Source organism: Podarcis tiliguerta (genome assembly GCF_965153285.1).
Source record: "Podarcis tiliguerta genome assembly, chromosome: 4".
Lineage (NCBI taxonomy): Eukaryota > Metazoa > Chordata > Lepidosauria > Squamata > Lacertidae > Podarcis > Podarcis tiliguerta.
The window spans coordinates 19,204,011-19,228,186 of record NC_139537.1 but is presented as its reverse complement, the minus strand read 5'-3'; the positions used below and the strand labels follow the sequence as shown (position 1 = coordinate 19,228,186).

The following is a 24,176-nucleotide window of genomic DNA, read 5'->3' as shown; positions in this document are numbered from 1 at the left end:
GGAAGGGATTGCGAACTCTCTTTCTGTGAATTTCCTTAGTTTGGGATTCTAGTTCAGCTCACCACCTGATGTGAATTGGCAGAGCCAACCTGTTATTTCACCCATTATCGGGTTTGGCCATCATCCAGTGAAGCCTCTTGCTCTGAGCTGCATCTTGCAAATCTTGCTTGTTCTTCAGCTCTTCTCTTTAACCCCTTTTCAAGGACCCCCTGAAGGTGGTGAGGATGGTGATGGTGGTGACAGTTCGTCAGGAAACCCAGAGCCAGCAACAGAGGCACCATCCACAGACTTGTGTGACCCTCGCTTGGCTTTTGATGCTGTTTGCTCTCTCCGAGGGGAAACCATGTTCTTTAAAAACAAGTAAGTTATCTCCAAGGGACGCGGGTGGCGCTGTGGGTTAAACCACAGAGCCTAGGACTTGCCAATCAGAAGGTGGGCGGTTCGAATCCCTGCGACGGGGTCAGCTCCTGTTGCTCGGTCCCTGCTCCTGCCAACCTAGCAGTTCTAAAGAACGTCAAAGTGCAAGTAGATAAATAGGTACCGATCCGGTGGGAAGGTAAACGGCATTTCCGTGCGCTGCTCTGGTTCACCAGAAGCGGCTTAGTCATGCTGGCCACATGACCTGGAAGCTGTACGCTGGGTCCCTCGGCCAGTAAAGCGAGATGAGCGCCACAACCCCAGAGTAAGCCACAACTGGAACTAATGGTCAGGGTTAAGTTACCTACAAAGCACTGACATCTTTCACTTCTAATTCAAAGTCACGCCCAACCCCTCCAGCTGCATTTCAACCCAAAGCACTGGAAGATGATATCTGGATGTTCCCTTTCGTTTTGTTGGGCTTTACTGCTACTTCAGATGGGTTTAATTGTTGGCCTGTCATCTTGGTTTGCCATTCCTTGTCTTCTTTCAATCTCCCGGCTACTAGCATCCGGGCGGCTGTTGTTCCGTACATAAAAAGTCTATGCCGAAATTGCATAACTGACTGGAAAACTCAGAAACCAAGAGGATAAAAACTTTATGAAAGAATGGTGGGAAATTATAAGTTATCTAGGAGACCACTGTAAGCAGATGTAAACCCTGGCAGGATTTTAATTTCACTTGTAGTGTAACAATTACCATGGATAATATGGATTGATATAACACTTAGAGTTTGGAAGAATATGAAGTTTTAAATGTTTAACATGGGACCCCATGGGGGAGGGGTTCCGAAATTCGGAGTAATCTCTGTTTATGGATCTATATTTGAATTTTTAAAAAATATATAATTTTGTATTTGTAAAATCAAATAAAAATGATTTCAAAATAACAATTAAAAAAAAATAATTGTTGACCTGTCAGTAGCCCAGTGAATTTTACATATTTGTAGAGCTTGCTACAAATATGTGTAATAAACAGAGAAAACCACCTTATACTGAGTCAGACCACTGGGTGACCTAGTTCAGTATTGTCTACACTGCTGAGTAAAAGCTTTCCTGGGTTTGAGACTGGGCGACTCTCCCAGACCTGTCTGGTGATGGCAGGGATTAGATCTGGAACCTCCTGCATGCTAAGCTGGTGATCTACCACTGAGGTTCCTGCATTGCAGGGGTCAGACTAGATGACCCCCAGGATCCCTTCCAACGCTGCAGTTCTATGATTCTGTGTTTCTAAACATCCACATTGTCTCCCCCAGTTTTTTCTGGAGAAAGAATCCCCAGAGAAGAGATGTTGAAAAGGTTCCTATTTCTGCTTTCTGGCCAGCTTTGAGCAAGGGCATAGATGCTGCATATGAAGTTAAGGCTGATGACACCGTGTTTCTCTTCAAAGGTAAATGTTCTGGGTCCCTTGTGAGTGTGGGTGAATGGCAAGTAAAGAAGCTAAGAAGGAGTTGAGTGGAGGGTGTCATGTTATTAAGCAGAAATAGCTGTGTAAGAGTCTACAGTATGTTACTTCCCAAATCCTAAGCTACAAAGTGTGGCTGTTAGAAGGCTGTATTAAGACCTTGGGATGCTAGAGTTGAAGTCCTAACTCAGTCCTAACCTATTTTACAGGATTACTGTCAGGGTTTTAAATCTCTCTGAAGGAAAAGGTGGGATATAAGCACAATAATACTGTATATAAATAAAATAAAATTCTGGGCTGCTGTTAGTGAAACAGCTTCATGTTTCTTAGGAAATCAGTCCCAGACCTCCTTAATATATTATTATTATTATTATTATTATTATTATTATTATTATTTGTACCACACCTATCTGACTGGGTCGCGCCAGCCATTTATTTATTTACTAAAACCACATCAATGCTATTTTTGACATACCCATCATGAGGTTTTAAAGAAACATGACCTCAATATGACCTCAATATGTAACTTGCAAAATAAATAGATGAGCAGCCAGCATTAGGCCAAAGGAGACATATTATTATAGTCAAGTAGTATCAATATGCTGGAAAGGCCTAAGGAAATCGATAAGTTTCTACCAAGGTACACAAATACCACCTGTATTCGTGCCTGCCTTGATTCAGGGAGAGGATGATTCCAAACAGGATTTTCCTGCGTAAGCTAATAAAGGCTAGTAGATTATAACAAAGGGGATTATTATTATTATTATTATTATTATTAAAATTTGTATACTGCCCTATACCCATAGATCGCAGGGTGCTTCACAACATTCAGGAATCCTGGGCTCTCTCATTCAGATTTGTTCCATCTTCATGCAAAGCTCTCTCAATCATTTTTCTTTCTGTCTGTCTTTTGCTTAACAGGACACAAGTATTGGGCCACCAAGGGAAATATTATACAGAGAGGCTTCCCCAAGAATATTCACAGCCTGGGCCTCCCCAAAAGTGTTAAGAGTATTGATGCAGCTGCTCATGACAGCAGCTCAAAGAAGACATATTTCTTCTCTGGAAACAGTTACTGGAGGTAAGGGGAACTAATCTAGCTCAAGTGGAGCAATCCAGAAAGTTCATTGAGAAGCTCTTTAATTCAGAAATGAGGAACTGGTGGTCCTCAAGATGCCATTGGACTCCAAAACCCATCAGCCCCAGCAAAAGTTGCCAATGGGCAGGGATGCTGAGAGCTGTAGTCTCAGTAACATCTGGAGGACCAACCCTCCTTTAAATCCTTTGGAACTGAAATGCAAATAATGTATCACGTGGTTCTTGCTGCTTTGCCACACATCCCAGAACCATGCAAGACACCTTTGTTTAAAAACCCCCAGTGAAGGAAAGTCCTTACACTTTACATATGTAGGTTCACATATAAGGAGTTTTCAATGTAGCTGTTTCTGCTGGTGCAAAGAGCAATGAATTCTCAACCCATTCATTTCTTTAGATATGATGAAGCCCAGAAGTCCATGGAAAAAGGCTACCCAAGAAAGATATCAGCTGACTTCCACCAGGTTGGCTCCAAGGTGGATGCTGCTTTTCTGAACCATGGTGAGCAGATGGGGCTAACCTATTAAACAATATTTTTTTCAGTGTGGTGGTGAGATCATAGGAGGACTTGACCACATCTGCGAATGTGGCAAGTTGCTCAATGACCTGAGCATCTCAGGACTGCTCCCTTGGCCGTGGTCCATGTCAGGATCTAAAAAGCAGGTCTTAGCTCAGAGCCAGGTTGGTAGCTGAGTACCAAAGTTCCTAGGGTCAGTCCCTAGTGTCTCCCGTTCGGCCTGGGAAAACCTCCTGCCTGAGACTGTTTTCTTGCCCACAAAGATAATTTTCAACGTAACAGGAAAGAAATGGAAGGGGGGGGGCATTCTTTTTTAAGACCATTTCACAGATCCCCTGAAGCCCATCCATGGACCCTCTGGAGGTCCACAAAACACAGGTTAAGAACCACTGTCATAGATGACTCTGTGCAGACTACAGTGCTTGCTTGGCATGTGTGCTAGTGCAACTGAGTTTGAAAGTTCCCCAGAGGCAGTACGTTTCCGAGCACAATTCAAAGGATTGGCGCTGACCTTTAAAGCCCTAAATGGCCTTGGCTCAGTATACCTGAAGGAGCGTCTCCACCCCCATCGTTCAGCCCAGACACTGAGGTCCAGCGCTGAGGGCCTTCTGGCAGTTCCCTCACTACGAGAAGTGAAGCTAAAGGGAACCAGGCAGAGGGCCTTCTCGGTAGTGCCACCCGCCCTGTGGAACACCCTCCTGTCAGATGTCAAGGAAATAAACAACTATCTGAGTTTTAGAAGACATCTGAAGGCTACCCTGTTTAGGGAAGTTTTTAATGACTGATGTTTTAATGTATTTTTAATCTTTTGTTGGAAGCCACCCAGAGTGGCTGGGGAAACCCAGCCAGAGGGGCGGGGTATAAATAATAAATTATTATAAAATTATTATTATTATTTTGAAAAACGACTGATCAGGCACTGACTCCACTCAGTGGATCTGAATCCTCTTAGTCCTACAATTGGAAGCTACTTTGCTGTTTATGTTGGTATCCATTGACGAAGAAATAATCAATAGCAGAAAGCCACTGAGAATATTGCTGCTGGGTATGGTCCCAAAGGGAGGTATTTCCAAGCTTAGGGGAAACTCAAGGTTTGTAGAAGTACGAAGGAATCGTTGGAGGAGGATGCAGAACAGCCCAAGGCTGACATGGGAAAGGAGGAGAAAAGGAAATTGGCAGGGGGAGGTCAGAATGGAGCATTGTGGTGGAGGAGAGCAGTCAGGAAGCAAGTCTTACTGGAAAAGTGAGTACAGTGGTACCTCGGGCTACATACGCTTCAGGTTACAGACTCCACTAACCCAGAAATAGTACCTCGGGTTAAGAACTTTGCTTCAGGATGAGAACAGAAATCGGGCTCCGGCAGCGCGGCAGCAGTGGGAGGCCCCATTAGCTAAAGTGCTGCTTCAGGTTAAGAACAGTCTCAGGTTAAGAACGGACCTCCGGAATGAATTAAGTACTTAACCCGTGGTACCACTGGTAGGCTCATTCTACACTGAGGTGTTTTGTAGGGTTTTGAGAGCTTCCGTCATCCATTAGATCCACAGTTTTCACCCTCCCTCATTTTTCTTTTCAGGTCATTTCTATTTATTCATTGGCTCAGAGCAATATGAGTTTGACAGCGGAACCAAAAGATTTATTGGCATCAAGAAGAGCAACAGCTGGTTTGGGTGCCAATGACACGGGACAAAGAGTGATGCAACCCAGAAGAAGGGAATCTCCTGGGCATTCTGTTTGTTGGCCTGTCCTGTGGTTGCATGAGCCACGGAACAAGCTGCGTTTTGAATAAGGAGCTTCTAAAATGGAAATTCCCCACTGTTTTTAAATTTACAATAGATCTTAATTTTTTTTTAAATAATACTCCTGTTTCTATCTTTGTCTTTTATTTCAACGTTCATTTTACTTTTTGTAAACTGTTTATAGGGTTTTTTTTTAATCAAGCAGTATATAACTTTTGTTACATAAATTAATAGATATTTAATATAAATTATTGCTGCAAAGAATATGTATGTTGTATGCTACTTTGTAATAAAGTGAATTTTTATTATTACTGTTGTTGTTGGTATATGATTACTATTGTTATCTTTAATCATGGTTCATCATGAGGTCTTACGGTATTTAAAAATACAATTTGAAAATCACTTAAAATTATTTCACTTGTGAAAATAGGGTGGATTCTAAAATACCTGTCCCATGTGTAAAGGGTCAGGGTTAGGTGGGTCTTCAGAAAAAGACAAACTACATAATGAAGGTGTCAGAAAGAGTTCCGCCCAAATGGCCAGCGCTGGCTCTCCTCAATCTCTTCATGGGATCCAAAACTAACTCAGATTTCTAATCTCAAATTTAGTCCTCCACATTCCTCATTCTAATTTGACTGTGTGACTTCTCCTTCCCTGTAGGGTCGTGGATGAGCTTTTCCTGAATAATCACTTTATCTTTTTGCCAAAAGAGGAAACTTTCTTTTCAAGAAAAAAAGGAAATGTCTTTAAGTTAAAGAAGTAACCCATGAGACCATACCATTTATGGATGTATGAAATATACGGTATTACACAGAACAGCCCATAGGCTGTACTAGTTACACATATTTTTTACATTGGAGAAAAAGGTGTTTTTCATAATAAAATTTCATTAATTTCATTTCAAGCAGATAACAACAACAACAACAATTTATTATTTATACACTTCCCATCTGACTGGGTTTCCCCAGCCACTCTGGGCGGCCTCCAACAGAATATTAAAATACAATAGTCTATTAAACATTAAAAGCTTCCCTGAGCAGAGCTGCCTTCAGGTGTCTTCTAGAAGTCTGGTAGTTGTTTTTCTCTTTGACATCTGGTGGGAGGGCGTTCCACAGGGAGGGCGCCACTACCGAGAAGGTCCTCTGCCTGGTTCCCTGTAACTTGGCTTCTCACAGCGAGGGAATTGCCAAAAGACCGGTGTTATGTGGTCTCGGCGGCCACTCCCAGTCATCAGTCTAGCTGCCGCATTCTGGATTAGTTGTAGTTTCCGGGTCACCTTCAAAGGTAGCCGCACGTAGAGGGCATTGCAGTAGTCCAAGCAGGAGATAACTATAGCATGAACCACTCTGGTGAGACAGTCCACGGACAGGTAGGGTCTCAGCCTGCTGATCTGCACCTCCATGGACAGCTGTGAGTCCAGAATGACTCCCAGGCTGCACACCTGGTCCTTCAGGGGCACAGTTATGGGGATTCAGGACCAGGGAGTCCCCCACACCTGCCCGCCCCCTGTCTTCCCAAAACAGTACTTCTGTCTTGTCGGGATTCAACCTCAGTCTGTTAGCTGCCATCCATCCTCCAACTGCCTCCAGGCACTCACACAGGACCTTCACCGCTTTCACTGGTTCTGATTTGAAAGAGAGGTAGAGCTGGGTATCATCTGCATACTGATGAACACCCAGGCCAAACCGCCTGATCATCTCTCCCAGCAGCTGCATGTAGATGCTGAAAAGCATGGGGGAAAGGACAGAACCCTGAGGCACCCCACAAGTGAGAGCCCAGGGGTCTGAACACTCATCCCCCCCCACCACTTTCTAAACACGGCCCAGGAGGAAGGAGCGGAACCACTGTATAACAGTGCCTCCAGCTCCCAGCCCCTCTAGACGGTCCAGAAGGATGTTATGGTCGATGGTCAGATTTCTAATCTTAAATTTAGTCCTCCACACTCCTCATATTAACTTGAATGTGTAACTTCTCCTTTCCTGTAGGGTCGTGGATGAGCTTTTCCTGAATCATCACTTTATCTTTTTGCTTAAAGAGGAAACTTTCTTTTCAAGAAAAAAAAAGGAAATGTCTTTAAGAAGTAACCTATGAGACCATACCATTTATGGAAGTATGAAATATATTACACAGAACAGCCCATAGGCTGTACCAACAGTTACCAGTTACACGTATTTTTTACATTGGAAAAAAAGGTGTTTTTCATAATAAAATTTTGTTAATTTTATTTCAAGCAGATGCTCTACCACAGCTATAAGCAGCTAGGAAAAACGGATTAAAACTACGTCAACTTTCTAAGCAGCTGCTTAGGCTTGTTTAGAGAATAATATTTTTCTCAAGTGCCGACAAGAGGGGCCTGCTTGATCTCAATAGGCAGGGAGTTCCAAAGTCTGGGCACTGAGACACTAAGCGACCAAGCTCTTACAATGCAGAAGGGGTATTATTTGGCACCAACTCTGCCGATCGAAGTGATCAAGAGTGGAACATGTGGGGGTAAAGCCTTGCTTTCCGGACCAGTGACGACACATGGCTACCCCACTTACCAACCTAGCAGCCCCATAACATGCAGGTCTCCATAACATGAACAGCTGAGGCTGGGCATCATCATTTGTGCATACATGTTTCTATTCTTTATGTTTTCATTGTTTTGTTTTTAAATCATTATTCCAATATTTATTACATGAGCAGAAAATGTGTAAATATAATGTGGACTATTGGGTGGTGCTGTGGGTTAAACCACAGAGCCTTGGAACTTGCCAGTCAGAAGGTCGGCGGTTCGAATCCCCACGATGGGGTGAGCTCCCGTTGCTCGGTCCCTGCTCCTGCCAACCTAGCAGTTCGAAAGCACGTCAAAGTGCAAGTAGATAAATAGGTACCGCTCTGGCGGGAAGGTAAACGGCGTTTCCGTGTGCTGCTCTGGTTCGCCAGAAGCGGCTTAGTCATGCTGGCTCCCTCAGCCAGTAAAGCAAGATGAGCACCGCAACCCCAGAGTCGGTCACGACTGGACCTAATGGTCAGGGGTCACCTTTACCTTTACCTTTTAGTAATGACAAAATAACCAGTAAAATAGAAAATAGAAGAAAAGAAAACCAGTGCCTCTGCCTAGTCCTCTGCTACATCACTTGCTGGAGTCAATCCTTCCTCCCAACGAGGCCCCTGCTCCTCAGAAGACCCCTGTCAATAGTGCTGTGTAGCAGCCAACAGAGTGCTCCACCTGCAACTTTGGACTTCCTGTCTGGTCCACCGCCATCTTTGATTCCTGAGCCTTGGGCATCATGGGGGAGAATCAGGGATCAAAGCAAGGCTTAAGATGGGGTCACTGGAGGAGAGGCTTCTCTAAAATGAAGTTCCTCAGCCTTTGGACCAGAGTGGGTTTCTCCACGTCTTCAGTGGGAGTTTGGTGTTGTGTGAAGCCCCAAGTCTCTCTCTCTGAAGAGGTCTCTCCAAGGTCTGGGTCACTACAATGCATTAAATGTAAGTCTGCCTTTTTAAGAAGTTTGGGAACTTCAGTTAACACAAAATATGCCTCGAAAGTCGGAGATGATACCCATCTTCAAATATCTAAAGGGCTGTCACAGTGGAGGATGGAACAAGCTTGTTTTCTTCTGCTCCAGAGTGTGGGATTTGAACCAATGGATCCAAGTTACAAGACAGTAGATTTCTGACTAAACATCAGGAAGAACATTCTGACAGTAAGAGCTGTTGGACAGTGGAACAGACTCCCACAAGAGGTGGTGGACTCTCCTTTCTTGGGGGTTTTAAAGCAGAGGTTGGAAGGCCACCTGTCATGTATGATTTAGTTGAGATTCCTGCATTGCAAGGGGTGGACTAGATGACTCTTAGGGTCCCTTGCAACTCTACAATTTTATATTTATTTGAAGCCCCTCTTCTCAGGGCACCCTAAGTCAGTGCCATTTTTTTCAAAGTTGGACTGTGTTGTCTGTCAGTATTGCTGAGGCAACTTCCAAGTGTATACGCCTCCCTGCAAAAAATGGGCCTGGTGTTGGCATTATACACTCAGTCTCATAATCTAGGGCTACAAGGTTGTTAACAAAGAACCATTATGTTTTCATTGTTCAGTCACATTCGGCTATCTTGTAGGAAGTGATTCATTAACAAATTAAAGTAAACTTCTGCATCCTTTCATTACATCATTTTCTTCTAGTTTACTATGAGTCTGAATTTGTCCTTGTTTCTGTTGAGTTTTTCTTCAATTAAAATTGCTACAGAATTTTTATTTTTTTATTTATTTTTTGGTCATCCCACCCCCAGCTTCTGTTTTTAGGAGGGATCATTCCAAATCATCCATTCTTGGCAACTGCAAAGTTTCCTGCTGGACATGGTGTTTTACCCACCGACAGACTCATTTTCTGTATTCAAATAACAGATGAATGAACTAGGAACCAAATTAGGTTGTTTCCCTGCAGTAAAGCATTTATGCTTATCTTTTTGTGTGTACAGAGGGAAAGCCATAAATTGTAAGCGTTTGAAACTTGAGATCATTGTTTACTCCTGTGCTGTTGACAAAATCCCAGAAGAGCCGCATTATAATAATAATAATATAATAATAATTTATTATTTATACCCCGCCCATCTGGCTGAGTTTCCCCAGCCACTCTGGGCGGCTTCCAATCAAGTGTTAAAAACAGTACAGCGTTAAATATTAAAAATTTCCCTGAACAGGGCTGCCTTCAGATGTCTTTTAAAGATAGGATAGCTGCTTATTATAGGTCTACTTCTGTGTAATTTTTGCAAAGGAAGGAACCCCAGGCAAAGGTGGGCTTTGGGCTTTAAAATTTCAGCTGCACCCTGTGAGACCCCAAAATTTCTTTCCTTATACTGTAGTGGGAGAAGGCAAATACTGTTCTGTACCCAAAAATGATAAACCAGGTCACTTCTAGGAATTAGATGTGCTGATCAATGTCAGAATTATTCTAACAATTTCTGCTGATTTCCTAGTAAAATTGTCTAGAATTTCCAGAACTTGCTGCATTGAAAAGATCTGCATTATTTATTTCATCATATCTTATGGTAAATGTTTCATTCAGATAATGCCACAATTGCTTAATTATTTCCATTTATATAGATAATAAGATTTCAGTCTATCAGCTGACATGTTCCCAATATAATAGGATTCCTTCAACTAAAAAGAAAAAGTTTGGTGCCTAGTCCTACACAGAGTAAACACTTTGAGGTTAAAGAACATAGCTAATTTGGGCTCATTGATTTTAGGGAGTCATTCTAATCAATTAATTACTTGGAGACAAAACCCTGTGTGATGAACCCCACTCACCTTCTTAGTAATTGCCAAATTAGGGCCTTTGAACTTAACAGACTCTGCCGCGTGTGTCACTTTGCTAAAAAGGACACCAGGCTCCACCTCTATTGAATAAATTAAATTGAGAATGATGCCATTCTAATTATTTAATTATTTAGAGGAAATGTCCAAGTCACTTTCTTGGTAATGACCAAATCATGGCTTTTGAACTTAACAAACTCTGTGCGTGTCACTCTGCTAAAAGGGACATTTTCTGTGTTTGGCAAGTCAACGGATGTTATAATGTTGTGAGTCATGCTTCTGTTAATTCTATAGAAAACCATGAAGTACCGGTATATATAGAGGTCCATTGGGAGCACATAGACACATCCATTGACAGAGACACTGAACAGTTCTAGGACTCTAAGACTGGGACGCAGAAGCGAAAGAGACAATGAAGAGTTTCCTACTGACGATTGCGCTCTATGGAGCACTTTCTTGTGCTTTGCCCTTAACCCAGGAAGCTGATCAAGTTGCAGAAGCGGACCTGAATTTTGCCAAGGTAATGTTCAATGGTAGCACAGAGGGGAAGCAGAATTCAACTAGCAGAAAAGGTAGTCAGTCACTAATTGCCTTGTGGCACTCAGTGTAATGTTGTGCATGCTTATAGACTGGGAAAATGCAGATTCCAACCTCTGCTCCTCCATAGGTGTGCTGAATGGGTTTGGGTAAAATAGAGTGCAATTCTACATACAACCCTACATCCATACATCTTGGAGTAAGTCCCACTGAACTGAGAAGATGTGCATAGGATTCACTGTTAATGTCCATTAGCTTCAGTTCTTATGTCTGTAAAATGGGATCAATTAGACAAATGAGCTTCCTCACTGGGGGGAAAAGGTAGAAAGATCAAAATCCTACAACGTGAAAGATTATATGTGAAAATAATTCTGCAACACTCAAATGCATCTGTTCTTCCCATCAGGCGTACATAGAAAACTACTATCCTGATTCCACATCAACGCCAGTCGCAAGAAGCAAGTTTGTTGACAAGTTACAACAAATGCAGAAACACTTTGGGCTGAGAGTGACGGGCAGACTGGATTCACACACCTTGGCTGCAATGAAGAATCCCAGGTGTGGGCTTCCTGATGTAGCAGAATACAGCACCTTTCCCGAGTCACCAAAATGGGGACGGAAAAACCTGACATATAGGTAAAGTTTCAAAACACTTGCCTGAATCGAAGATGTAACTTGATAATGCTTATTATTGGCTCCTGGCTCCTGGCTCCTGGCTCCTATCTGGGGAGATAATGGAATGGATGATCTTAAAGAGGGTATGTCTGGCAGGCTGTCTGGAAGCCTGATAAGGAACGCACCAGACTGCAGATTTTGGGTAGTACAGATCCCACTTGCAAGCTACTGTTTTCAGCTTGTATTCATGGGAATGCTGGGATTCCTTTGTCAGATCAGTAATGGTCTTTTCTATAAGTTGGCTAGTCTACCATTATTGATTTTCCTGTGCAACACAGAGCTTAATTCTAGTCATCACTGCATAATTTTAATGCACTTGGAAATACAAGGGGCAGGTATGTGGAGATGCTCTGAGATGTCTCGTCTTGCACACACACTTTGAAAGCTCTGTGAACATTCTTTCAAACGTGCATTTCATCTCCTTCCGTGTGTTTCACAGCGTTCTGAATTACACGCCAGACATGGACCGCGCTGATGTGGATGTTGCGATCGAGAGAGCTTGGAAAGTTTGGAGTGATGTGACTCCCCTCACCTTCACCAGGGTTTATGGGAAACCTGCAGATATCGAGATCTCTTTCGCTGCTAGAGGTAAGTAAACCACATGCAAATAGATATAAGTAGTTTTACTCAGGTTCCTGGCCGGGTGACTTATCCACATGTTCTTTGATTTATTTATTTTTAAAGCGCATGGTGACTATATCCCATTCGATGGACCAGGTGGGCAATTGGCTCATGCATTTTCACCTGCCTTCGGTGGAAGCGTCCATTTTGATGAGAATGAACCCTGGGCACGGGATTTAAAAGGTATTTTCATTGTTTTGTCTCAATATATTCTATTCACTTGCTTGTAATGACTGTCAAGGAAGCTTAATTACTTTTGCTGACAAACACTGAGACCCCTGCATGTCCCAGGAGAATTACTCTAGAGTTTTAAAATAGTATCATTGTTATTAAGAATGACATGGAAAAAATACGAACAACAAAAAACAAATGTTCGTCACCAGGTACAAAGCAAAATATCGTCATGATGTGTATAAGGCAGAAAATAATAGCAGCATGTTTAGTAAAACAACCAAGCCAAAAATATGCATGAGGTACAGGGGGTCTAGGTTCCTCCCAATGACAGTTAATAAAAGAAATAAATATAAACTAATCCACATAAATTATCTTCTTTAAAATTTCTCCATGCATCGCTCTACAGTGTTGCTAAAGTTTATCTGGCACACAAAGCAAGTCTTTCTCACACAGCTCAGCTGTAGAATTTGCTGCCGCAAGATGCCACAATGGCCATCAGTGTGGCTGGCAAATTCATGGGCTTTAGATGACTGGTGGCTACAAGTCTTCATGACTATGTTGCATCCCAACTTCATGGCTCTAATGGCAGTTGCTGGGAATCACAAGTGCCAAAGGCACTGTTGCTCTTGGGTCATTCTCGGGGCTTCTGATAGACATCTGGAGGCTGATTTATTAGGGCAAATGGAGGGCTGCCTCCTCCAGGGCCAACATGCCTTCCCTTTAACTTACAAACAGGCCAGTGGGCAGCCCTGCTTTTCAGCTTCCTGCTCCTTAATCTCAGTGCCCTTGCAGAACTCAGCAGGGAGGTGGATGGGGACAACCCTAGAGTTAGTTGGCTCTGCCTGCCATTGGCCCTAGATCCTTCTACTCTTGGCCTTTCTGCCTTCCAACCCACCACTGGGAGCATAGGATGTGGGTCTTTGGTCCTTATCCAATAGGACACTTCTTGTGTTCATGGCATTCATTTATTACACTCCACTTGCATATCATATTGCTCTCTGTCACATTACTGGTCTATTTGATTGTGGTCCTTGTATTTGCATTCTTTCTATGAGCTGCTTGGAGCACTGTTTGGTGGGTTACAAACCTAACAAACAAATAATCAGGACTTGCATTGAAAGCAGTCGTTGCTATAATGAAATCAGTGATAATGATCATGTGTGCCAGGACCACTTATGTGGCTGATGAAATTTAATTATGAAAAGCACCATTTTTGTCAATGTTAAAAAATAATAACACCCCACAATGTTCATTGGTACATCCTATGGACTGTTCTGTACATCCATAAATGGTATTAGTAAACTCACTCAGGTTATTCATAAGATTAGACTACATTTCCTTGTTTCTGGTGAAAAGGGATGTGTGCTCTTTTTTTAGCTTGTAGTTGAAATGGTTTGACACAGAAGGTTCCATGTGGAATCTCCAGCATCTCAAGAAAGGGATTGCAAAAACCCATCTGAAATCCCAAAGAGTTGCTGTCCATCTTCTTCTTCTTCTTCTTTGACGATCACTCAAAGCTGAGTAAGATTGTCTTCCATAAACACGGTTTTAACAATAAGTCCGTAAGTGACTGTGGAGGCCAATTCTGGATCCACACGTCCTTCCACAGTGGGGACATTGGTTTCTGGGTGGGAGTTGATCATGGTGTGGATTTCCCAAGCATGCCTTCCTCCTAGCATGTTTCTCCCTTGTGTCCTGAGTTTGGGTGTCTTCAAAGCCCATGACACCTTTGATAAAGGCTGTTCTCCAACTGGAGCGCTCGCAGGCCAGTGTTTCCCAGTTGTCAGTGTTCATACTACATTTTTTTAGATTTCCTAAACCCATTCCTGTTTCCTTTATAGGCACCAACCTTTTTCTTGTAGCTGCTCATGAGTTTGGCCATGTACTGGGCCTCAGGCATTCCAGCAATCCAGATGCTTTGATGTTTCCAACCTACAGAAATAGAGACCTTAAAAATTTTGGTCTTCACACGGATGACATTGAGGGCATCCAGCAGCTTTATGGTAAGTACAGACTCCCAGATGATTATATGGAATGAGGCCATGTAAGAGCACTGGCTTGGATCCTAAGGTCAGTTAGCTTAAGAATGTTCACAGAGAAGACTCAAATAGATTCTCTGGAGGATTTGGGTCAACCTTCAGAACAAGGTAGGATGGAGTAACAGGAAACTTTATTTCCATGAACTCCCTAAAGTAGTCTTAGATTCTGAGGGGAATTCCAGCCCTCCCTGTAGGAACGCCCCCCATGCCCCACCTATTTTGGATGCCCCCTCAACCCTCCAGAGAGATTTTTCAGGGGGTACCATGGCTGTGGAATGGGTGGGTGAGAAAAACAACTGAAAATCTTTCTGTGAACTTTCTTATTTGGGGAGCAAATGATCGTCCAGACCACCTGATGTGAATTCGCAGAGCCAATCTATTATTCCATCTATTGTTGTATTTCACTATCTTCCAATAAATTATTACTCATTATTATTATTACCATTTATTACCTGGCCTTCACCCTAAAGTCCCAGGATGGGTTTAAACAATTAATACACAAGATCAATAGTAAAACACAATATGACATGATATTTTTTTTAAAAAAAGTTTAAAGCAAATTAAAATGAAGTCTCTTGCAATGCCTCTGAACTGCATATTCCAAACCCTGCTTGTTCTTCAGTTCTTCTCTTTACCTCTTTTTCAAGGACCCCCTGAAGGTGGCGATGACAATGAATCAATTAACCTCACATCCACAACAGAGGCACCATCCACAAATTGGTGTGACCCTCACCTGGCTTTTGATGCTGTTACTTCTCTGCGAGGGGAAACCCTGTTCTTTAAAGACAGGTAAATAATATCGAAACACTGAACTTTTTACGTTCTAATTCAAAGTCATGCCACACCTCCAAGAACATTTCTACTCAAAGAGTACTCTGCAAACACAATGAATCAGCAATGACTTTTCCCTTACGATGCAGATAACCATCCATACTAAGCTCAACATACTGCTCATTAAATTCATTCAACATGCCCTCCTTGGTGTGTAAGGTAAGAACAATTGCAAATAGTACTAGCCAGTATTGACTAGGCATCCTGTAGTTTTTTTGTGGTGGTTCTGGAGATGGCTTTGTCTAGGGTGGCTCCCAGGTTATTGAATGCTCTCCTTTCCATGGTGCATTTGACTCCATTTTTGGCTCTCTTGAGGCTGGAAGATGATCTCTAGATGCTCCCTCTTCCTTTGCTGGTCTTTCTTTTTTTCTATTTAAAATAGTTTTAACTGCTGTCTTAGTCATAATAAGCATTGTATGGCTTGTTGTGGGTAACCTTCCCTGGGACTGCTAAAATATGCACAATAAATAAATGGGCCCACAAGTAGGACTTAAACCTTATACACAAAACATTACCAAGAAAAAATTTTGATACAGTGAAAATAAGGAAACAGAGGAAATTGTCTTATACTGATTCCAGCCATTGGTCCACATAGCTCAGTACAGTGGTACCTCAGGTTACATACACTTCAGGTTACATACGCTTCAGGTTACAGACTCCGCTAACCCAGAAATAATACCTCAGGTTAAGAACTTTGCTTCAGGATGAGAACAGAAATAATGCTCCGGCAGAGCGGCGGCAGCAGGAGGCCCCATTAGCTAAAGTGTTGCTTCAGGTTAAGAACAGTTTCAGGTTAAGAACGGACCTCCAGAACAAATTAAGTACTTAACCTAAGGTACCAATGTATTGTCTACATTGGCCAGCAACTGCTCTCCTGGGTTTTATACTGGGGGAGGGTCTTTTCCAGTCCCACTTGCATGCAAAGCTGATGATGTACCATGGAGCCACAGCCCTTCTTCTGTAAACATTCATATTGTCTTCCCCAGCTTTTTCTGGAGAGAGAATCCCCAGAGAAGTGATGTTGAAAAGGTTCCTATTTCTGCTTTCTGGCCAGCTTTGAGCAAAGGCATAGATGCTGCGTATGAAGTTAAGGCTGATGACACAGTATTTCTCTTCAAAGGTAAATATTCCAAATGTGAATGAACAGCAAGTAAAGGAGCTAAGAATGATGGAAGGAGCATCTTGCTATTGAGCAGAACGACCTGTGCAAGAGGATGGAGTTACAGAATGTCAATGACCAAATCCTAGCTGTTCCAGTTCAATAAGTTACACAGAATAATAATAATAATAATAATAATAATAATAATAATAATAATAATATTTATACCCTCCTGTTCCCAGCCAAGACCGGGCTCAGGGCAGCTAACACCCGATATAAAACAAACTGATTGAAATGCAACTTAAAAACAAGATTAAAGTACAACATTAAAACCTTAAAATACAGTCTCATTTCAATGGAAACTCAAATCAAATCAATCAGTATAACTACAAAGACATTATTATTATTATTATTATTATTATTATTATTATTATTGGCATAAAATTGAGAACTGAAGCTACAACCTGGGGGGGGGGGGAGGGCTGGACAGATTCTCTCATCTCTACCCAAGCAGATTTTTTATTTCCTTTATCTATTTTTTCTTCCATCATAGAGCTCAAGGTTCTTTAAATAAGGTTGTCAAGTAGTTCTCCATCAAGGCACTGACCAGACCCCAACTTGCTTAGCAGCAGCAAAGGAATCACATCATGTGCCCTCAATGTGCAGGATATTGCTTCCAAATCCCTATTGCCCTGAGCAGAAGGAATAAGATGGATTAGGAATGGCCCTGCCTAATATTTATTTATTTATTTATTTATTTATTCATACCCTGCCCATCTGGCTGAGTTTCCCTAGCCACTCTCTGAAATTGTCTCTGCAGGGCCTGGGTTTTCTCATTCAGGTTTGTCCCATTTTCATGAAAGGCTCTTTCAATCTCTTTTTCCTGTCTTTTGCTTAACAGGAAGCAAGTATTGGGCCACCAAAGGAAATACAATACAGATCGGTTTCCCCAAGAATATTCACAGCCTGGGACTCCCCAAAAGTGTTAAGAGCATTGATGCAGCTGCTCATGACAGCAACTCAAAGAAGACCTATTTCTTCTCTGGAAACTGCTACTGGAAGTAAGGGGAACTTACCTGTCTCATGTGGGACTATTCTGAACGTTAATTGAAAAGCTCTTTAAATCAATGAATTCTCAACCCATTCATTTCTCTAGATATGATGAAGCCAAGAAGTCCATGGAAAAAGGCTACCCAAGAAAGATAGCAGCCGACTTCCAGAAAATTAGCTCCAAGGTGAACGCTGCTTTTCTGCATCATGGTAGGTGGATAACCATCTTCATTAAACAAACCCCCTAATCCAGTAGGACCATATATAGTTGTAATGGTGAGATAGAAGTCATGGAACTTTGAAGTGTCAGGCATAGCTCTAATGGCTTTAGCCCAAACGTAGCAGAGTTTTCCTGCACAGCGAAGAAGCTAGTTGAGGTGGAAATGACTAGTCAGCTAGACTCAGAATAACTATTTACAGGATTTATTAAAAGGGAAAAGAAAGCAGCAGAGTTTCTGCATACAAAACAAAGCAAAATAAATCCTTTCTTTCTCTCTCTCTCTTAACCATACACAGCACTCCTACTCCTAGCACACCTAACACACCTAACACCAAACTGTGCTAGCATTCCCAGATAACAGAGTTGAGTGCTGGTCGTTAACCAATCAGAGTAAGTAGTTTCTAGGTCAAGCAGACCTTGGCTTTCTGCCAAGAGTAAATTGACACTGCCTTGAGTTAATTGTGTGAAGCCAGAATCTGTAAGTTTCCATGAGAATCAATTAACAGAAACTGAACACCCCCTCACAGATTCTGCTGGACAATTAACATCAAATAACACCTATGTAGGAGATTATTTTTCCAGCAAACCTAAACTCTTGCACATTTGCTTGTTCTTTATCTTTGCCAACGGTTTAGTTAATACATCTGCTACATTTTCTTCACTTGATACATAAGTACATGTGATTATATTGTCTTGTACACAGCAACGCACATTTTGGTATTTTACAGAGATATGTTTGGAACGTGATTTGAAACCCTCTGTTTTACTTAAGGTTATACAAGCCTGATTATCAATGTAAACTTGTACTGGTTCTCCACAATTTACATTTAAATCTGCTAACAAATGCTTGAAATAAACCACCTCGTTGCACAATTCACTCAATGCGGCGTACTCAGATTCCGTTGATGACACACTTACAATGTCTTGCTTGCGTGACCGCCAGCTGATTAAAGCTCCACCGACCATTATGACTAGTCCTGTGACAGATTTTCTATCTGGCAAATTTCCCCAGTCACTATCACAATAGCAAACCAACATTTCATCCTCTGAAGAATTTAATTGTAACATATAGCCAATTGTCTGTTTGAGGTACCTCAGAACTTGTTTTACCCCTTTCCAGGCATTTAGTGTGGGTTTTGAGACCAATCTACTTAATATGCCTACTGCGTAGCTAATATCAGGTCTGGACCACTGTGCTAGATACAATAAACTTCCAATTACAGAATGATATACATCAGGATGTTCAAATTCAGGACTCTCATCTATATGAAGTGTTTTTATGAAACCTGGATCCATAGGCACCACTGCCCCTTTGCAATCCTGCATCCCGTATGTAGTCAGTAGTTGTTTAACTTTGTTCTGCTGACTAATTAGGCAGCTGCCATCTTGGGCCCAGCACACTTCCAACCCTAGATATGTCCTAACCGGGCCTAAGTCTTTCATTTTGAACTTACTGGACAATTGTTTGGCAAACCTTTTAGTTTGTTTATCAGTTTTGCAAGCATACAATACATCATCTACATAAATCAGACAAAACTCTTGATCACTGCCTGTACCACGTACATAAACACAATTGTCAGCTGTACTCTGCTTGAAACCAAATGACACTAAGGCCTCATGGAAACATTTGTTCCAAGATCTTGCAGCCTGTTTGAGACCATATAGAGCTTTGTTTAATTTCAACACTCTATTGGAACCTGTCTCATAACCAGGCGGTTCGGCTAGATACAGGTCTTCTGATATTGATGCATGTAAATATGCAGTCTGGATATCAAAATGGTTTAACAGCAGTTTTCTCTTTGCTCCAAGTGTTAGAATCAGCCTTACACTTTCTGCCTTAGCAGTAGGGGAAAAAGTCTCGTCATAATCTTTTCCAGGCCTCTGAGAGTATCCTTGAGCCACTAAACGAGCTTTGTATTTGTACTTTCCTGTCACCAGAGGTTTAAGTTTGTACACCCACCTACAGCCTACAATCTTTGCCCCCTCAGGCGCTGCTACTGGTGTAAAGACCTTGTGCTCATTCAGAGAGGACATCTCTTCCTCCATTGCCTGTTTCCAGAGCTCTGCCTCCTCTTTTGGTAACTTTAACACCTCTTGGAAACTCTTGGGCTCTGCAATTACACTAAACACATTTGCAGTATCCGGAGAAAAACGCACCGGAGGCACTCCTTTGTTTTGTCTTTTAGATCTTCTGGGAGAAAATTTTTCTTCTGACCCACTTTCCTCCTCAGAACTACGACCTCTCTTTTGTTGCTTAGCAACTGGTCTCTGGCTAATTCCACTTTCTTGAGAGCTCTTATCTGAACTTTCCTCCCCCTCAGACTCTGATTCTCTATGTTTACCTTCAGAGTCATGAAGCTCCTGAGAAGGTTCAAACCAAACCTCAGTATTGGCATGTAGTCTCTCCCAGCCACTATGCTCACAAAAACTGGCATTCCTGGAGATCACAATGCCATTTGTCCCTTCAGCAAAGCGGAAACCTTTTCCCAGCTCCTGGTAACCCACAAACACTAACTGTTTGGTCTTAGGATCTCCCTTCTTTCTCATTTGTTTTGGAATTAATACCCAGGCTTTTGATCCAAACACATGCAAATGGTCAATTTTGGGTTTTTTGTGAAACAATTTAAAGTACGGAGTTGTACCTATTGTTTGATGGAAGAGCCTATTTTGGAGATAACACGCGGTGAGCATGCTCTCCCCCCAATAAGACATGGGCAAATCAGCATCATCAAGCATGGCAAACATCATATCTTGTAAAGATCTATGTTTTCGCTCTGCAACGCCATTCTCCTCTGGGGAAAAAGCGTTCGTTTTTCTATGCCCAATGCCACGCTTCTGTAACCAATCTCTAAAAGCATTTGACATAAATTCGCCACCTCTGTCCGTCTGAATCCTTCTGAGTTTAATGGACAGAAATCTTTCCACAGATGCCACCCAGCCTTTAAACTTAGTGAACACGTCACCCTTATTCTTCATGGGAAAAACCCAAGAGTAACGTGTGGCGTCATCCACAATTGTTAATGAAAAACGCGATCCACCCCTGCTTACAGGAAATGGACCAATTACGTCCATGTGAACCAGCTGTAGCGGTGACTCACTAACTCTGTCACTTCTGGGGTAAGAGACTCTGTGGGTTTTAACCTTTTTACAAACATTACAATCAAGGTACTTGTTACAACTCTTTAAATTACCCCCATCAGCCAATTCAGACATTTTTAGTACACTTTTCCAGCCAGCATGCCCCATTTTCCTATGCAATAAGTGCACACAGTTGTCATGTATAGCTTTGTTATTCACTGCAGGCTGAGATTTACTGACTACTGCTGCAACTTGAGATCCTGCTTTAAGCCAAAACAAGCCTCCCTCTGACTTAGCAGTGCCTAAAATCTCACCAGCCTTCTTAATAATGCAACTGTCTCCTTCAAAATACACTTTAAACCCAGCTTTTAGCAAACAATCTACAGACATCAGATTGCTCCTTAATGAAGGTACACAAAGTACATTTTGCAGGCATTCACGAAGACAAGGAACAAAAACTGCACCCCCCGAAATCACTTCGGAAGTACTTCCGTCTGCTAGAGCCACCTGGCTGCGCTGTGCTGAGTTCTTGGAAACAAACAATTCATCTGAATTTACGATGTGCCGAGACGCTCCCGAATCGACCACCCAGACAGTTTGTTTCTCATCAGCAATCTTGACCTCTGCGGTCACCAGCTGAGCCGACTGTTTTCGTTTGAAGAATTTCTTTTTACGCTGCTGCTGCTGCTGCTGATCTCGTCTCTGCTCCTGCACCGGCCACTGAGACTTGACCAACTCCAGACATTGTCGTTTTAGATGCGCTGAAGACCCACATCGGAAACAACGCCTAACAGCAAACGCTGACTCCTCACCGGTACGCTGCTTTTGCGTCACCTCTGGCACGGCATGAGAACTCCTTCCAAACCGCCCGCCTGTAGAAGCCTCTGCAGCAAACGACCTTTCTTGCCTCTTCTGCCATTCTTCAATCAAACGCCCAGTAACATAGCTGACTGATAAATCACGCTCCTGTAAACCTTCTAGAGACAAAACTAAATTATCCCAGCTTTCCGGGAGAGAACTCAAAATAATAGCCACCTTCTCCTGCTGGTCTAACGCACAGTCTCTTTCCTGTAGCGCAGTAAACTTTAACTGTAAACTGTGTAGGTGTTCCTGCATTGTAACCCCAGGCTGTAACATTGCCTTGTACAATGCCTTGCGAATGAACAGCTTGGATACCGCTGTCTCACGCACATGGAGTTCTTTAAGTGCTTGCCACACATCTCTAGCTGTCTTGATTCCCCTCACATACGGCAACTGGGAATCTTCCAGCCCCAAGACAATTGTGGCCCTTGCTCTTTGATCTTTATCAAGGTCTTCATCATCAGGCTTTGCAGGAAACTTACTCACCACTTGCCAGAGACGATCCCTCTGCAGCACTGCCTGCATGCGTTCCGACCACAGCAAGTAATTGGAGTCATTCAGACGCTCAAAAGCCATCTGAACTGGTTGTGAGGCCATCTTGAGAGCGATGTCCCTGGAACCCGGAACCAGCTACTCACGACCACCGAGAGAGAAAACAGGAACCACAGCAACCAGCATTCACACGCTGCGTCTGTTGTCCTTGTGTCCACTGCGTCACCAGCTCACAACAGTCAGGAACCAGCCAGTGTCCATCTGCTGCACCAACAGGAACAACAACTTCTGGAACTACTGGAACCAACACCGTTGATGCTGACACCACCACAACTCAGGCTGGCAGCACAATACCCATAACCTCATGGAACTTTGAAGTGTCAGGCATAGCTCTAATGGCTTTAGCCCAAACGTAGCAGAGTTTTCCTGCACAGCGAAGAAGCTAGTTGAGGTGGAAATGACTAGTCAGCTAGACTCAGAATAACTATTTACAGGATTTATTAAAAGGGAAAAGAAAGCAGCAGAGTTTCTGCATACAAAACAAAGCAAAATAAATCCTTTCTTTCTCTCTCTCTCTTAACCATACACAGCACTCCTACTCCTAGCACACCTAACACACCTAACACCAAACTGTGCTAGCATTCCCAGATAACAGAGTTGAGTGCTGGTCGTTAACCAATCAGAGTAAGTAGTTTCTAGGTCAAGCAGACCTTGGCTTTCTGCCAAGAGTAAATTGACACTGCCTTGAGTTAATTGTGTGAAGCCAGAATCTGTAAGTTTCCATGAGAATCAATTAACAGAAACTGAACAAGAAGGACTTGACCACAGATGTGAATGTGGCAGGTTGCTCAACCACCTGAGCATCTCAGGACTGCTACCATAGCCATGGTCCATGCCAGGATCAAAAATGCAGAAGACGGAACAAACCTTAACCCCCTCCCACAGCTCTGTTCAGAGAACATATAGATTTGCAGAAGCAGAAAGGAAAATGTGAGGGAAGGGGTGCAGAACAGACCAATGAGGACTGAGCATGCTCGGTGGCTTACTTCAGCAGTTGAGGAATAGGATATCTGGTGTGGGTGGGTGTGGAATGAACCATTGTGGGGGAGCAGGGGTGCTTGACTTAATGGAACAGTGACTAAGAGTATTCCACACTGAGGTATTTGTAGGTTTTTGAGTTTCCTTCATGCATTCGGTTCACAATTTTTACTCTTACTCTCTGTTCTTTTTAGGACATTTCTATCTATTCAGTGGATCAAATCAATATGATTTGACAGCAAAACCAAAAAATTCCTCAGCATCAAGAAGAGTGACAGCTGGTTTGGGTGCCAGTGACACAAGACAAAGGAAAAAGTGATGAGGCCCAGAGGATGGATATCTCTCTTGGTCTGGGCATCAGGCAACACTCACTGGGCACCATCTTTGTTGGCATGACTTGGTCTCTCCTGTGGTTTCATGAGTCATGGAACAAGCTGCATTTTGAATAAGGAAGTTCTAGTATATATTTGTTTTTAACCTATGGTAGATTGCAACTATTTAATGATTCTATCATTCTATTTTTATATTTTAAATTATTTTAAATATAATTTTTAACTCTGCCTTTATTTACAGTCTTAACGTTGGCTTTACTTTTTGGTAAACTAATTGAGGATTTTATTTAAAACTGAGCAGGGCACCATTTTTTAAAACAAGAAAATAAATAGATATATTTAATATAGATTATTGCAGAAAACCATCTATTTTTGTACAATACTGTGGAATAAAGTGATTGATTACTATTATGGTCAAAGTTGCTGTTGCTATTTTTGTTGTTGCTATCATTATCCACACTTCACCATGAGGCCCCAGGACAGATTGCAACCATTTAAAAATACAATATTTAAATCAGTTAAAACAAACGACAATCAAGGAAATAGGTTGGGTCCTGAAATATATTGTGTGTGAAATATATATCTCATGCGCAAAAGACCTGGGTAAAGTGTGCTTTGAGCATATGAGAAAACTACATAACGAAGGTGTCAGATGCACCTCCAT

The 24,176-nt window shown here is 42.3% G+C and overlaps 1 protein-coding gene and 1 long non-coding RNA gene across 2 annotated transcripts in view; both read left to right on the top strand.

Annotated features, from left to right (window-relative positions):
- Nucleotides 1–23,921, top strand: part of LOC310676842 (stromelysin-1-like) — a 29,393-nt gene extending 5,472 nt beyond the window's left edge. Inside the window, exons 6-18 of the mRNA XM_083439020.1 lie at nt 204–360; nt 1,673–1,806; nt 2,743–2,902; nt 3,314–3,417; nt 5,007–5,109; nt 12,117–12,265; nt 12,362–12,481; nt 14,314–14,475; nt 15,159–15,300; nt 16,329–16,462; nt 17,343–17,502; nt 17,598–17,701; nt 23,375–23,921. Coding sequence (XP_083295146.1) covers nt 204–360; nt 1,673–1,806; nt 2,743–2,902; nt 3,314–3,417; nt 5,007–5,109; nt 12,117–12,265; nt 12,362–12,481; nt 14,314–14,475; nt 15,159–15,300; nt 16,329–16,462; nt 17,343–17,502; nt 17,598–17,701; nt 23,375–23,499 — 1,754 coding nt within the window. The 3' untranslated portion in view covers nt 23,500–23,921. The remainder of the gene's footprint in view (nt 1–203; nt 361–1,672; nt 1,807–2,742; nt 2,903–3,313; nt 3,418–5,006; nt 5,110–12,116; nt 12,266–12,361; nt 12,482–14,313; nt 14,476–15,158; nt 15,301–16,328; nt 16,463–17,342; nt 17,503–17,597; nt 17,702–23,374) is intronic.
- Nucleotides 17,813–22,659, top strand: LOC310675873. The gene is made up of 2 exons (XR_014510269.1): nt 17,813–19,174; nt 19,678–22,659. It is a non-coding gene; the product is annotated as an uncharacterized lncRNA (long non-coding RNA).
- Nucleotides 23,922–24,176: the final 255 nt, after the last annotated feature.